General features: G+C 41.4%; 1 protein-coding gene across 2 annotated transcripts in view; it reads right to left on the bottom strand.

The window, feature by feature from the left end:
• Positions 1-16,683, bottom strand: part of zbtb46 (zinc finger and BTB domain containing 46) — a 79,460-nt gene that overhangs the window by 20,577 nt on the left and 42,200 nt on the right. For both annotated transcript variants that reach the window (XM_056235292.1, XM_056235293.1), the window contains exon 3: positions 333-602. In XM_056235292.1, coding sequence (XP_056091267.1) covers positions 333-602 — 270 coding nt within the window. The remainder of the gene's footprint in view (positions 1-332; positions 603-16,683) is intronic.

Below are 16,683 nucleotides of genomic sequence, written 5' to 3'. Positions count from 1 at the left end.
GGGTCATGAAGCACTCAATGACAGCACATAAAGCCTTTGCCATTCTAGCAGGACCAATAGATCCTCTAGAAACATCAATGTTTACAGAGAAGACCTACAGAAACTCCACTACCACATACAGCCCAGCGGATAAGAACCTAAAAGTCCCTACAGGACCCTATGGTTTATGAAGACCAGTCTAAACCTATAGTCTTCATGCACCCAATGATAGCACATAACACACAGCAAATATTGTTCTAGCAGGAGCACATCTACGTCCCAGTGGGATTCTATCAGAACCTAAGACTATGGAAACTGCATGAGTGAGAGCAGCGAACCACAGTGTGACTTACGGGAAAGAGAGTGTCCTCCCTTGGGCAGGTATTCGAACAGAAGCGGGTTATCCTCTCCGAGCATCTCTGCCCCCAGAGACAGCAAGCTGTTCTTGCTCATGAGGGCGGCCCGCAGGTTGGCCACCGATCCCACTCTCTCCTGGGACACGGCCTCGTCCCGCTCCCCGGACAGAAACACGCTGTCCCCCGCGCCGGCCTCCTCCTGCTTGACCAGGAGGTCCATGCGCTCGCTGCGGCTGTCCGACATGTTGGCTTCCGTCACTTCTGCACCTGAGAGGAAAGAGTAGGAATGTTAAGAAATGATCAAAGACACACACTCACATTACAAGATGGGAGTTTGTCTACTAACTTGCAAGACAGACTGATCTTATGAAATGGCGTATGTATGACATGCCAATTCGTATTTCCATTTTTGGTGTGCTATCAACACGCATAATCGCTTTTCAGCGTGTTTATTAACGCCGTTGACTTAACGTACATTACTGTATATATAAATATATAACCTACCCCAACCCCGTCCCCAAACCTACCCGTCACTGGGGTTAATACCATTTATGAGTCTTCACCTACCATCCTAGGAAAAAAAATATCGCGGCCCAGATGTAGATCTACATTTTGCTTCGTTTCGCTCGGACATTTAACGCCGTAGACATACACGCGGAATCACTCGGACATTTAACGGCGTAGACATACACGCAAAAGATGACGGTTCGTTTCGGCGTGGACATACACACGGATAGCTCAAAATGCGCATAGATAACACGCCACTTGACTTGAAAGTGGCATGTATGTTTACGCAAAGTCATGATGCCATGTTGTGCAAGAACAGGCCTAGACCAGAGGATAGTGCATTTTGTTTCTGCAAATGTGTAAATTCTTAATTTAGGACTAAAACGTTAAGCATGACGAATACGGCTGTGTAAAAATGTCCATATTTTCCAATTAACTGGGACTTTTATTTGAACAATACTGTAGAACTTCTTAAAATCCTTGACTTGACTAAATCTTATGACCAGGTTATTTGAATGAATAGTTCAAAAAGACAAATGACCATTTTGTATCTGAAAAACTGCCCTGTATATTTTACAACATTAACAGAAAAAGAAATCTGCATTTTCTTCATGTAAAAAGAAATGCATTTAGAAAATAAATTGAATGAAAATCCATGTTACTGATTTTTCTGTGAACATTTTTTTTTTTTTTTATGTTGACCATGTCATTTTTAATCAAAATGTCTCCACTTGATCTTCTGGTGAAACAGCAGACTTTTGTATGCAGGTTTTCTCCAATCATTTTGTTCGCCTAATCTTTCTTAAAATCGATTGCAAGCTTGCATTCAGATCTGCTCCATCCAATTAACAACCAATTGATTGAACCAAGTCCAGTCCTACGTTTCATTTAGTACGTTTTGCTCGGATGTACATCACAATACTGAAGAAAACATCTGTCGCTCCTCCTGATTCAATGAGACTTTAAAACTGAAATATACCAATATGAATCAGAATCAAATCGAATCGAAATTGGAATTAAATCGAATTGAGTTGGCAAAACGAAATTGAATTGAATTACAGCCCTGAATAAAAAAGACAACTGATAAATAAACCATCAAAAGAGAAACGAATTTCATCCCAGCAGACAGTTATCATTTTAAACAGAAGTTATGAATAGGGAGGTAAAACGAACATGGCTTTTTTTTTCTGTCAAATCAGGCAACACAGAGAAGGCTGCCAAAACACACACGTACACACTCCACCTGTCAAAAGACAAGGACGATTGCTTGGATGTAAGGATTTCCAAACTGTAAGAACAAGCAAGACAAAAGCAAAAAAAAAAAAAAAAGATTTACCAAAAGAGAGAGCCAAAAATGCTTGTTTAGACTCAACTGACAGCCTAAAGGAGAAGAGCTTTTCAAAACAGCTGTCAGTGAAGCTCAGATCAGTGGAAGCCTCAAAGCAGCATGAGTGACAGCCCAGCCGGCGAACCGCTTCAGTCACGGCACCGCAAGACCCGCCCACAACCTGCCATACTTCACACCACTTAATTACACCTTACTTTAGGACAGCATGCTTGCAGAAAATACACACACACACACGCACAGCGAGGCTCTGAAGCGTGTATTGTGTTTACACAGTATTCTCTGGGGTCTGGAAGAATAGACAGAGAAATGGAGACAGTGTGAGGGGATGAAACATAATGAGCGTTATAAACCCCCTCACTCAATACTTACACACTGTAACTTCATCTGAGGGCCTCCCAATGACAAGCATCAACTTCATCAACTTTGAGTTTTAGAGGAGGATTTGGCTCATTTCCAGAGAGAGAGAGAGACAGAGAGAGAGAAAAAGACTCTCTCTCCCTGTGTGTGTGTGTGTGTGTGTGTGTGTGTCATTGTGGGGACATTTTTTTGGGACAAACCCAACCTGTGTGTGTGTGTGTGTGTGTGTGTGTGTCTCATGAAGCAGTGACCCCCATAAAGATCTTATCATCTCTTCTGGTGTCCACAACCTGGAGTTCACAAAAAGGTCACTCGTGAACAACTGAGCCTCTATCATTCAAACTTAATTAAAATTTTTATTTTTGGAAAACAAGTGTGCTGTTTAAGCAGATTCTGTAGATTATAAGTTTCCAAAATGCACCTTAGTGGTCTTGCCAACCTCACATAAAGCTGGTTAGCATAAAGGATAGTGACTAATAAATTGTGTTCAACAGACGGTTCAAAAGAGTCCTCACGATAAAGAAAAGGAAAACTGTTAAAAATCCAGTTGAAAAAACAAATGTGCGGAGTTTTTAGAAATGTATTCATGCTGCTATATATCATTTTCAACAATGGTTTTTTATTTAATAACTCTAAAAATGTCATGTGTAACCATCAAGTCAACAGAAATTACACTTCCTTACACCTTGAATATGTGTGAGTAGGTAAAAGTATATATATATTTTGAAATAAATGTAATGAATCATTTCAAGTTTGAACCATAATGACATTTACATCCCAAACGAACCTTGTCATGTTATAAAAAAGGTCAAAAGGGACTACCTGACACTGTCTTGGGGGTCTCCAGGGGTCCTCTCAAGATCATTCTTTCAAATAATAATAAGCAGTTTTCTTAATATATTTTAAGAAATAATAATAAATTCCAAATTACTCAAGGATTTATTTTCAAGAATTTCATCCCTTTAATGATTTCGTTTTACTTCGTTATGATATCAGTTGTATCACCTGACAATTATGCTGCCCAAAAAAAACTAATTAATTTATGTTTGCAAATTACATACACATTAATCATAGAATAGGTGTATTTAAGTCATTACCTGAGTAAAGTGCATTTTTAATATTTAATTATTATATTTGGGGGAATAAATTAGTGTCATGTCATATGGTCTGATCCACTTTAGAGTTTATACCGGCCGAGATCCGCCCATTTTTACCGGAACTGGTCTGCTCTGACCAACATGTAAGGCAACCAACCACAATTTGTTATGTTTTACACGCTATTTAGAGACGAGTTTATCTAACCTATTTTGTTACCATCACAAGTCGATAGCACAAAAATAAACTCAAGTGGAACAGAGTCTTGAAATAATTACAAAACATTGTTGGTCCAGGACTGAGTGTATAAAATATCTATTTAACTTGCCACAATGTGACTTAAGATGAATAACTAACACTAACCTAACCTGGCATAGCAGCCAGCCAATCAGACTGGACCTGGCAATGTGACAGTCTTTTCAATAATAATAATAATAATAATAATAATAAAAAACATAGAAAGAAAGAGAACACATCTTATTCTAACTGTTTGGGGATGCTGAAAGAAGTAATTGTGAAATTAGAGAGAGGATGTGGAAGATGTAGAAATGAGAGAGGAAGGAGACATGTGGAGGGGAGAGAAAGAGATGAAGATGTTCACTACTAAAACAAGATATTTCCAAGATAATTTCATCATTTCAAGATCATAATTTGGTTAATGTGTCATTTATGAAAATGTTTCTCATTCATAGATTCTGTGCAGCTGCAACACTTGTTGCTTAAAGAAATGTTGAATATGTGTTCATGAATATCTGAATGTGTGTGTAGCTCAATTGCCACAGGGGAACATTCCACTAAAACCAGCGGATTAAACGCAATTCAGAGAGGTGTGTGTGTGAGCAAAGTATGTGAGAGGGAAAGTGTGTTAAATGGATGCGCCCATCTTACAATTGACCCTCACTGACCCAGAGCTTTAGGAAAAATCATACGATCAGCCAAACATAACCTGTGTGTGTGCCAGAGTTTGAGAGTGTAAATGTAAATGTATATTGAAAGAAATACAGTAAATGAGATGCATGTGTAACGGACGTAGGCCAGTAAGAGTTGTGCGTGTAAACCTCACTCCCCTGGCCTCAAGAGGCCCACTAGCGCCTCTAGCGTCCTTGTTAGCGAGCCCGCCTCCCACGTCGGAGACCCCAGTTCAAATCCAACTCGGAGCGGGTCGAGTAGGGCCGGTTACATTTGGTGCCGTGACCCGGATGGGAGTGAGGTTTAGGGGGGGTGAGTGTAACAGATATAGGCCAGTAAGAGCTGTGCGTGTAAACCTCACTCCCCTGGCCTCAAGAGGCGCACTAGCGACTGACGCTAGGGGATGTGGTCTTTAGCCTCTATGTTAGCGCGCCTGCTTCCCACGTCAGAGACCCCAGTTCAAATCCCGTTTGGCGCGGGTCAGGTTACACATGTTGTTGGAATAATTATGGCTTAGTGGTTAACACACATGGCAGACTGATCTCATGAAATAGCGTATGTATGACACGCCAATTCGTATTTCCATTTTTGGTGTGCTATTAACACGCATAATCGCTTTTCAGCGTGTTTATCAACGCCGTTGACTTAACGTACATTACTGTATATATAAATATATGACCTACCCCAACCCCGTCCCTAAACCTACCCGTCACTGGGGTTAATACCATTTATGAGTCTTCCCCTACCATCCTAGGAAAAAAATATCGCTGCCCAGATGTAGATCTACATTTTTCTTCGTTTCGCTCGGACATTTAACGGCGTGTACACACACACGTGTCATGTTGCATGGTCAGGACACATTGAGCCTTAGTGCTAAAGTGGGAAATGTGGGTTTGAATAGTGTCTGATGAAAAAATAAACAGTGCCCAACTTAACTTAGTAGTGGGTAGTAAATTGGAGTTTGGCTGGTAACTTTACTAGGAAATGCAACATAAATCTAGTAATGATAGTCTACTTATAGATGGGAAAGAAATTTAGTTGACAAATGAGCAGAAAATGAAAAAAGGACAAGCAGAAGAAAGAAATTAGCAAAGAGTGGACACGTAACACACACACACACACACTGATGTGCACAAACACGCACAGGCAGAGTTAATTAAGTTGGGGGAGTGGGGAGACGGCAAACAGGAATTCATTAGATAAGTTCACCCCTCATCTGTGGGCCGGGGCCACAGGAGTCAATCAATAAAATGGATCTGCCGCTCCCAAATGCCCCAAGACACGACGCCCACAATGAAGAGAGGAGAAACTCGCCCCTTTGACCCCGATTTCTCCCCCTACACACCTGCCCTGACCTCTCGCCCAACACAAACACATTACAGCCAACACAATACTGAGGTTTTGTTATTATTAACCACCACATATTCCACTCTGTTGCGCTCTATAACATCTCACTGTTCATTACGTCCCACTCAACGCACCACATGGAGATACAGGAGGGATCATTCCCATAGCCGTTATGAGCCCACTGTGATTCACATCTAAATGTACAAACACACTACACTAATGCATGAAAAACAGTGGTAGTCTATAAGAAAATATCTCTTATACAGGCATCAACAGGCAATACGGGCACAGGCGGTTTAAAAACACATATAGAAACCTATAGGAGAGACAGTGAGCAGTGCCAGTCCTGCTCCATCTGGTACTAATGCTGGGAAGATATGCAGAGTCATAAATATGCATAATGACCGACAGAAATAAACATGAACAAAGAACCAGCTAAGCACGTGTAAAATGCACAAACTACCAAACAAATGTACAAAGACGTTTAAAAAAAAAGAAAAAAGGTAAAAGACATCTTCTCCAAAGCAGGGGGTTTCAAAAGGGTGGAGCAAAAGTGATCTAGGGTCAGTGGAACCGCCTAGAACTCAATTTAATTCGAATTATTTCTTTTTTTAGGTTTATTCATCTGACTTTCATGTTTAATATTACTCGAATAGACAGTCAGAGTGCAGAAAAAGACACTAAATAAAAAAAATGATTCAATATGAGTATCAAATGGCAAAAATATAGTAGGCTACTTAGATATACTACCATTCAAAAGTGTTTCTTTACTTCAAAGTCTTTACTGATTAATTGAATGTGTCCCTGCAGAATAAAAGTACTCATTTCTTTCAAACAACATCAAAAACAAATACTGTACGTACATAAACAACCGTAGTGTAAACAGCATGGTAGCGAATTATGACCATGTTAATGTATGATGCTATTTTGCATGTTTGTTTAAAATGATTGTAGGTAAATGTTCCACTTCATCTAGAACTCTTTTTGTTCTCTGTATTCTGAAGTTTCCAGTTTTACAGAGTGAGTTTTACACCACTCCAAACGATTCAGTGCGTGAGTGATCCATCCAAATTATTCACACAGAAACCCCGAACCCATTTTTACTAACCAGTTTGGCCAATTCATGGAAAAGCACTTCCTCAAGAGAGTGATGTATTAAAATCCCGTAAGAGAGTCTGCAAGTATTCAATGATAACACTAATTATTCATCTTATACTACTCAGCATAACATACTATTTTATTCAATCCACACCATACAAGACACATTTCCTAATGCCTAGCCGTTATTGCGTCCCACTCGAGACAGCGCATTGAGATACAGGAGGCATTGTTGCGCCTTTGTTTCTGATAGCAGCTTAAGTGATTGAAGAACGCTTATGGAATCTTTCTTCACGTGTGTAATCCGAAAGCTTTAATGGGCACTGATTGAAGTGTTGTGTCACCCCGAGTGAGATTACAGTGGGAATAATGGCACGTATTGTCCCCCGTTCCTCTCATAAGAGAACGCCTGAATCAGTTTGATTCTTTCTTGCAAAGGGGATCTCAGTTTAATGTGGTTGCCATGGCAGCCAGGCACTCTTGGCTTCAACATTTATGCTAAATAAAACACCCTTTTAAGAGTAGACACAAATAGGCGGACCCACCGTGTTGGCTTTGTGTCCGTGCGTGATTGTGTGTGCGTCTGCGTGTGGGCGTCCGCTGGTTTGTCGTGTTCTAGAATGTAAACTCTCGGCATGAGAGAATATGCATTCAGAAATGCGAATAAGTGTGTAATAATCGTGCGTAGTGGCTAATGGAAGACCTTGTGGTGCAGCACTGAATGCACGCTTCTTCTCTGAAAGAGCTTTTGTGAGCATTGAGAGTGTGTGATCGGTGCGTGTTAATAGTTATTGGAGGGGATGGGGTTGGGCGAATGTCTATTAAAGCACAATAAACGAAAGAAAGACACAGAAAGGCAGAGAGAAAAGGGTCAGCTGACGGGCTTTGACCCCGTGACCCTCTGTTCCAGCTGCTGTGGCGATTACGACCCTCCCCGGCTGAAACTCAACACTGTCTTTTGTTTCAGCCGGTTTCGAGGTGTCCCTGGACTCTCTCCATCTCGCACAGAGATCAGGTTTATGCACACACAGCGTGGAGTTTGTTTCTGTTCGCTGATAAGACACCGAGAGCTGTTTAAGCTGTCGTGTTTAACTCTTATCTGCTACGTCGTTACATCAGAACTAGTAACACGCACTCATTAGCCACGATAAACGTCCCCTCAGGACACCGAACGCACATGTATGTAAACATACACACGCCACTCATGTGTCCAGCCGGCTTATAGGTAGGGAGGGGAAGGTCAGGCCTGCTTGCTCAGCGTGGTTGGAGTTCGAAAGGGTAAAAAGTAATTTCCAAGGAATGGAGGGAGGGAGGCACTAAAAAAGCCGAAGAATTCAGAGGCAATTTAAAAGCAGTGTGGGAGAGGGGGATGAGAGGGGAAAAAAAGAAGAAAGAGGAGGCATGATGGAAAGTAAAAGAGAGGTTGTTATTTTTCTCTTTCTCTCGCTGTTGTTTTTTAGGGACTAGTCGGGCCACAACCTCCAAGGAGAGAGAGAGAGAGAGATAGAGGGAGAATAAATCAAACAAACCCTGAAGGCTAGAAAGGAGGGAGGAAAGACGAGAGGAGAAGTGTGGGTAATGATGGAGGGGGGGGGGAGTTGAGTGGGCGATGGAGAGGACGAGAGGGTGAGCGCGAGCAGGGGTGGAGGTGGAGAAGAGGAGTGGAGGATTGCAGGGCTCAAGGTAATCTGGGGAGTTAATGCAGCTTAGCAAAGCAGAGAGAGACCGAGAGAGAGGGAGCACAAAGTGGCAGACAGTGAGAGCAGCAGAAAGAGAGAGGGCGTAAGAGACAGAGAAAGACAGACGGAGAGAGAAAGGGAGGGCCGGAGAGAGTGGGAGAGAGGAGATCTTGGGGAAAATGGAATGCTGGGTGGAGAGGGGAAGCAAACACGCAGGGCTTTGTGCTAAAAGCACGACTCTGGGGAGGGTGCGACCGACGCTAAATCCAGAGCACAGGCCAGAAATCAGGGTTTAAAGAGCAGCCAACAGGACCGGCCCTTTTTAGACGTGCACTCTGAGAGCCAAACACACGTACATATGGTCTGAATTGAACCTGATGGTGAACTGGGACAATTGATCAGCCATAAATAGTTCTTAACTATTGCTTAATTTACAATGCATTCCCACATGTTGTCATTGTTATGTGACCTACCAGCATCAGTTGTGTAACTTCACTGCCATTCACAACTCCTCTCCCGTAGCCTCATGGGGTAGGAAAGTGTCAATTTGATAACCACTTCAGAATCTCGCCGGAAGTAGTGGGTCATGCGGGTTACTTCTCATCTACTGTTTTACAAATACTATGAATTCGGACATACTCATTTCACATACAGTTTTTAACCTACTATGTAGTAGGGGCAATGCATATTTGGTTTTTGAATGAATTGGTTGAGTGAGTGAGTCAATGACTCACTTGCAAAGACAAACACAGAAAAGCGGTGCGATACAAACATTGAAAAGTCCCAGTGCTGTTGTACTGTTATATCAGCACTCTTGCAATCCAATCAGATTCGAGGACCGGAACTAACCGTTATATATTGGAATTTTAAAACTATTTTTGTCCTTGTATATTTATCATAAACAGTCATTTACAGCATCACATACAACATGAGTCTCTTTCTAGCTCTCTGGAAAATGAAGCTTCACGCACAGTATGTATCGCCACACTGGAGTTCTGGATAAACTTTTGATGATACATTTTTCAATAAGGAAAAACGTTGTTACAAATAGGCCTTTGTTGTCGAGTTTCTTACATCATTGAAAGAACAGGCTATCATTCTTCGAGTTCAATTTAAGCCACATATTATGTTGCAAATCGTTATAAAGCTACCAGCCAAATGGAGTTTCTCCAGTTGATTTACTCGCCAAAGGCAATTTTACTCACATTTGGCACTTAACGACTGTTCATTTTGGACCCTGAACATACACATCACAAACATTTTTCACACAGAAAGCTTCCACACAGCTGATATATGTTGGTTTGTGCTGTACCTGTGAGGAATGTCTGCTGACAGACACTTTGACTGTGGCTTCAGTCATTTTCCATACCTCATCTGATACCAGGTGTAAACTGGGGCTATGTGTGTATGCGTCCCATTCCATGTTTACTGTACAGGTCCTTCTCAAAAAATTAGCATATTGTGATAAAGTTCATTATTTTCCATAATGTAATGATAAAAATTAAACTTTCATATATTTTAGATTCATTGCACACCAACTGAAATATTTCAGGTCTTTTATTGTTTTAGTACTGATGATTTTGGCATACAGCTCATGAAAACCCAAAATTCCTGTCTCAAAAAATTAGCATATTTCATCCGACCAATAAAAGAAGTGTTTTCAATACTACAAAAAAAAGGCAACCTTCAAATAATTATGTTCAGTTATGCACTCAATAGTCAATACTTGGTCGGGAATCCTTTTGCAGAAATGACTGCTTCAATGCGGCGTGGCATGGAGGCAATCAGCCTGTGGCACTGCTGAGGTGTTATGGAGGCCCAGGATGCTTCGATAGCGGCCTTAAGCTCATCCAGAGTGTTGGGTCTTGCGTCTCTCAACTTTCTCTTCACAATATCCCACAGATTCTCTATGGGGTTCAGGTCAGGAGAGTTGGCAGGCCAATTGAGCACAGTAAGACCATGGTCAGTAAACCATTTACCAGTGGTTTTGGCACTGTGAGCAGGTGCCAGGTTGTGCTGAAAAATGAAATCTTTATCTCCATAAAGCTTTTCAGCAGATGGAAGCATGAAGTGCTCCAAAATCTCCTGATAGCTAGCTGCATTGACCCTGCCCTTGATAAAACACAGTGCACCAACACCAGCAGCTGACATGGCACCCCAGACCATCACTGACTGTGGGTACTTGACACTGGACTTCAGGCATTTTGGCATTTCCTTCTCCCCAGTCTTCCTCCAGACGCTGGCACCTTGATTTCCGAATGACATGCAAAACTGAGCAACAGTCCAGTGCTGCTTCTCTGTAGCCCAGGTCAGGCGCTTCTGCCGCTGTTTCTGGTTCAAAAGTGGCTTGACCTGGGGAATGCGGCACCTGTAGCCCATTTCCTGCACACGCCTGTGCACGGTGGCTCTGGATGTTTCTACTCCAGACTCAGTCCACTGCTTCCGCAGGTCCCCCGAGGTCTGGAATCGGTCCTTCTCCACAATCTTCCTCAGGGTCCGGTCACCTCTTCTCGTTGTGCAGCGTTTTTTGCCACACTTTTTCCTTCCCACAGACTTCCCACTGAGGTGCCTTGATACAGCACTCTGGGAACAGCCTATTTGTTCAGAAATTTCTTTCTGTCTTACCCTCTTGCTTGAGGGTGTCAATGATGGCCTTCTGGACAGCAGTCAGGTCGGCAGTCTTACCCATGATTGCGGTTTTGAGTAATGAAACAGGCTGGGAGTTTTTAAAAGCCTCAAGAATCTTTTGCAGGTGTTTAGAATTAATTAGTTGATTCAGATGATTAGGTTAATAGCTCGTTTAGAGACCCTTTTCATGATATGCTAATTTTTTGAGACACGAATTTTGGGTTTTCATGAGCTGTATGCCAAAATCATCAGTAGTAAAACAATAAAAGACCTGAAATATTTCAGTTGGTGTGCAATTAATCTAAAATATGTGAAAGTTTAATTTTTATCATTACATTATGGAAAATAATTAACTTTATCACAATATGCTAATTTTTTTAGAAGGACCTGTATTTCTGACTCATCATGAACTGTACTAGCTCAGCTGTAAGGCCATATCCTAGGTAACTTCTGTCTTGGGCGATGAAGAACACAGGAGCTAGAAGAAAGAGCTCAGAGAGGTACAGTTTGAATTAAGACGTAAAGTGGTCAGAAAAGATGTAAAGGTCCGCCATAAGAGTGTAGACAGACTCCAGGTATGAGGCCAAATGGAAAGCCTGAGGAGAAATGAGCAGGAGGGAGACGCCAGGTCTTCAGGAGTATAGACCGAGTCCTTAATGTCAGATTATCTGACACACAATACAATTCCAAACAAAAAAAGAAACCTCAAAGCTCATCATCAGTAGCGTCGACTGGGTCAAAATCTATTTAACGTTTTAATAAGATCATTAGAAATGATTCTGTTGAATGATCAATCATGCACAAATTCCCGCTTCCGTAGGTAATTCTGCAGCTGTCGAAACACGCTGTACAACTTCACAACAAGCATGTGCGCCGTGTGACCGATGTGCAGTCTGGAGCTCCACATGGTCAATGGAGCTCCATGGCAACAGGATCTCATTCAAAGGCTTCTACATTTCAACTCCACACAGTTGAAGTGAGCACGAGAGCCAACAATGAACAATGAGAGATGACAGGATTGCATGTGATCTCGAAATCTTAATACAATTCAGGGCAAGGTTTCTCGCCGCAGGTAATCTCGCCGCTTTCAAAACACGTCATGCAACTTCGCGCCCATCGCACATGGTCACTGGAGCTCCATGGCAACTACATCCCATGTAGACGTTCTACATATCAAGGCAGTTCTTAAGTAAACGCAAGAGTTCATTAGAACAATGAGATATGGCGTGATTGTGTGAGATCTGCTGAAATCTTAATATAACTCTGTACAAGGTTACTGTGACTGACGTGCCAATCTAAAGTGGAACAATAAAGAGGTTTTCAGGAGGGGGAAGAGTGGGAAAGAGAAAAGCGAGGGGACGAAAGCAAGAGAGAATGGGAAGCTTTTTATTCCCTCTCGCCAGAGGAGAGTTGGGTCATTGAAATTAATTGCATGTGATCAAATCAGCTGAATCAAGGCAGATTAAGGAGGTGCCCTCCTCTAGAGTATGATGGACGGAGAGTTAGAGACTCTAGGTCTTATTTAAGCTAGCTGACGTGTCACTTCCTCTTCCACTTGTGGCGGGGGCCACAGAGCTGGCCCCGTTGACATGTGGGTAATACGCCACACAGTTACACACACTCTCTCACTCATCAAAACGCATCAGAGCTAATGACAGAGTGTGGAGGAGAGAACAAGACCGGGGCATGAACGGAGAGAGCTGAGCTAGAAAAGAGGGATGACAATAGCTCTGTTCCTGAATCTATTTAGGCAGCTGTAAGGAGTGAACGATTTGGGGAAAAATCTAATTGTAATTGCTAATAATAATAATAATAAATGTAAAATAAGTACATTTATTGTAGTTTCTACTTCAACTTTGTCTGCCATCCTGAGTTTTTCCCTTTTCTCAACTTTGCTTTGGTTGTGTGCCTATGATGCCTTAAAAACGGGCAGCGGCCATAGCAATAGATGCTATTTACACTAAGTTAATTAGTGATAGATTTTATTTACACTGTAAAAATAGCAGTATTTTATGCAATGAGTGTAAATAGAAGTTAGATGCTATTTGCACTTATAAATAGTGGCAGATACTGTTTCCACCTCAGTGCTGTTGTACATTAAACGGTATGCAATAATAACAGAGTATAAATTATTTAAAAAAATTTATTATTGAATAGATGCTGCCTTATTGGGATAAATAAAACCCTCCCTACACCAACCCTAACCGATAAATACTTTATTATTAAACGCATGTTAGACACTTTATTTCCACTTTTTGGATAGTTTCTTCATTTTTATTGAAAATAAATGCCTATCCGATCCGATATGTGATGGGAAAAGGGAGTGGAGTGAGTTCGGCAAAAGATGGATTTAGCACGGGTCGGTTAAAGTCAAAACTTTCTGCCACGTGCCTTATGCCCCTACACTATTGCTACTGTCGACAATCCAGCATCTTCCGTATTTTTTTCTGGCCCAACTAGATGTCAGTGGGTGGAGTTAGTGTAAATAGCCTCTGCCAAAAAGGATACAGCAACACTCGATAAAAAAAAATTTCTTTAAAAAATTTAGGAAGAATAACTATACTTTGGTAATGAATATAAGAGAAAAGAGGAAAGACAGTAAAAAGGGAGATGAAAAGATACAGAGGGAGTGCAGGGAACCAGAGGTTAGACAGAAAATGAGGGAGAGAAGCGGGTAAAATGAGGAAAATGGCAAATGAAGGAAGGAGACATAATTGACCTCATAGTTGTAATTCCTCAGAAGAAAAGGAATGAAGGCTGGAAGTGGTGGAAAAATAGAGGAATAGGGAAAGATAGAGAGGATGGATGTGGAGAGAGAGGGGGAAAGAAATTGACTTTTTGGGAGGACAGTAAAGGCCGCTTCCTCATGCGGTCTCAGGAATGCAGGACGGGTGGATCTGAGTGTGTGTGTGTGTGTGTGTGTGTGTTTGCCCGATAGACCAGACAGGAATCCCTAACCCCCACAGACTCTGGAGCCAGTTATCAGAGAAAGAGGGGCCGGGATGTCCCAACTTTTATCTCTCTTTCTCTCTTGCTTTCCCCCTCCCTTTTTCCAGTTCTCTCTTTTCACATCCTCCTCCTTATGCCCCTCTTTCTCCATAATTGTGCCAGAAGAAAAAAGAAAACAGGGAGGATGTGGGGTAAAAGAATGAGAGTGAGCTAGAGGCGAGAGGAGGACAAACCTTGTGAAGTGAGACTGCTTCAAGGTTGTAGTGAATTCTTTAACAAAGCCAAACACAGAACAGAAAGAGACATCAGACTTATGTTTATCCTGTTTCTATATTCTACTGCACAGCCATCTGAAAAACTCCATTTTGAACGGGCAGTTTTTCTGTAAAGACACTGTAACTTCTATAATGAAACTTTCTGACTGTTGTCACAGGCAACCGATTTCCTTCATAGGTGTGCTAGTTTGTCTCTTTTTTCTTAATCAAATAATTAATAATTATGTGTGCAAATAATAATGTAATCTCAAATCAATAATTTATGTATATTAATTGGAAGTGCAAGTTGGCAATTTTGACATCAATAGTGAGATTCACTTTGATAAATGACAGGCTCTTACCACAGGTAAACCATTAACCCTCAAGCAATCATATTCATCCATTGTGAAAAGCTGAGCCAAAGCCCACCTCAGAATTAACAATACAATGTTCCTCCACAAGTAACATGCAGTTTAACACCTTAACCACTAGAGGGACAAATCTTCAGTATACTGCAGCTTTAAAGTACATAGTAAAAATACACACTTAACACTAGATCTGCAACTTGCTTTCCTCCAAAAAAAAAGGAAAAAAAGACTGTGATGTAGTAACTTAGTTACGTCACTCGACAGATTAGCCAGTTCTGAGAGTGGTCCGCAGATCCCCTGGCCTGGCTCCAACACTATTTCTGTGGAAAGGGGTGTGTTTGTGTGTGTGTGTGTGTGTGCAGTTCCTGCAGTGAGATCCTGATTGTTTGGAGCCAAGCTGGTGATGAGCCCAGACCCTCCATACTGATCACCTCAGGAGAAGGACGGTGACACCTCTCTCACTCTCTCTCTCACCTCACACAATACCTCTGAGAGAGAAAGACGGGGAGGGTGGGCAATCTGCTGGCTTCCTGCCGTTTTCTCCGAAAAAGGAGCCTTTAACTTCACACCGCTGTCATAGAGTGAGCTGGTCCAAAAAATCCACCTCGGTACAAGAGTATTCAGAATGAAAACCACAATGCAGCTCTTACAGTGTGTCTGAGTTTGAGTGTGTGAGTGTGTGCGTGTGAGTGTGTGTGTGTGTGTGTGTGTGTGTGTGTGTGTGTGTGTGTGTAGGGGCATGGAACAGAAGCCAGGGAATGCTTCTAACGGAGTGAAGCTCACACCCAAAGATACTGCATCTCTTCAAGGGCATACCTTCTCACACACACACACACACACACACACACACACACACACACACACACACACACACACACACACACACACACACACACACACACACACACACACACACACACACACACACACACACACACACACACACACACACACACACACACACACACACACACACACACTCACAATTGCTGCAGTCCATTATTTGAAAGAAAACAGAAGTGACACACTGAATTGGTGGGCACAATTTAGGACATACAAGAGATTTGTACATTCAATGCATCATTACTAAGACTCCCCCCTCAACCACACGTGCATTTACCTAGATATCTACATGAAGACGTCCCGAAGACTTCAACCATGTTTGCGTAAAGCAAACTGTAATGGCTACAGACCCGTTAGCATTTCCATTCATCTCAGCAGGCGTTGCTTGACTGGTGCAGGAAGTACATCATTTGAAATCTGCCATCTTTGTTCATGGGTACTCAGTTCTGGACACTTTTTTTGAACCAGTCATCTGAGTTAAAAATGTGTAAAAAAAAAAAAAAAAAAAAAAAAAAAAAAAAAAAAAAAAAAACGGTATACTGCCCACCCATACCCTAATGGAATATGTTATTTTATTCCAGCAAATGTTTTGAATAGCCATCAAAGATAATATATATTGCTCCAAATGGTGGAGCTAAGACATAATGCTAACTGTCTGGATCAATTAACTTGCATTAACTTGTTCAAAATGCATTAAATATTCAACAGTTTTGTATGACCTAAATAAATATTTGAAAAAATATATTATTTTAGAATGATTAAAAAAATATTAAGAGGTATATTATTACTTCATTGTAGACTTTAAACTTGATGAAAATTGGATAAAAAAAAAATCATAATCTTATGAACTTGTGACTAACCCAAACCCAAATCTTATTCCTACTCCTCAAGAAAACGTTTTGCATTTTTATTAATTATAATAATAATACATATTTTATGTTATTACATACAACATTATTTATGTAT

Source organism: Rhinichthys klamathensis, unplaced genomic scaffold (assembly GCF_029890125.1).
Source record: "Rhinichthys klamathensis goyatoka isolate OS25496 unplaced genomic scaffold, OSU_Roscu_1.1 h1tg000419l_1, whole genome shotgun sequence".
In the NCBI taxonomy this organism is placed as follows: Eukaryota; Metazoa; Chordata; class Actinopteri; order Cypriniformes; family Leuciscidae; genus Rhinichthys; species Rhinichthys klamathensis.
This window is presented reverse-complemented; position numbering and strand designations above follow the sequence as displayed.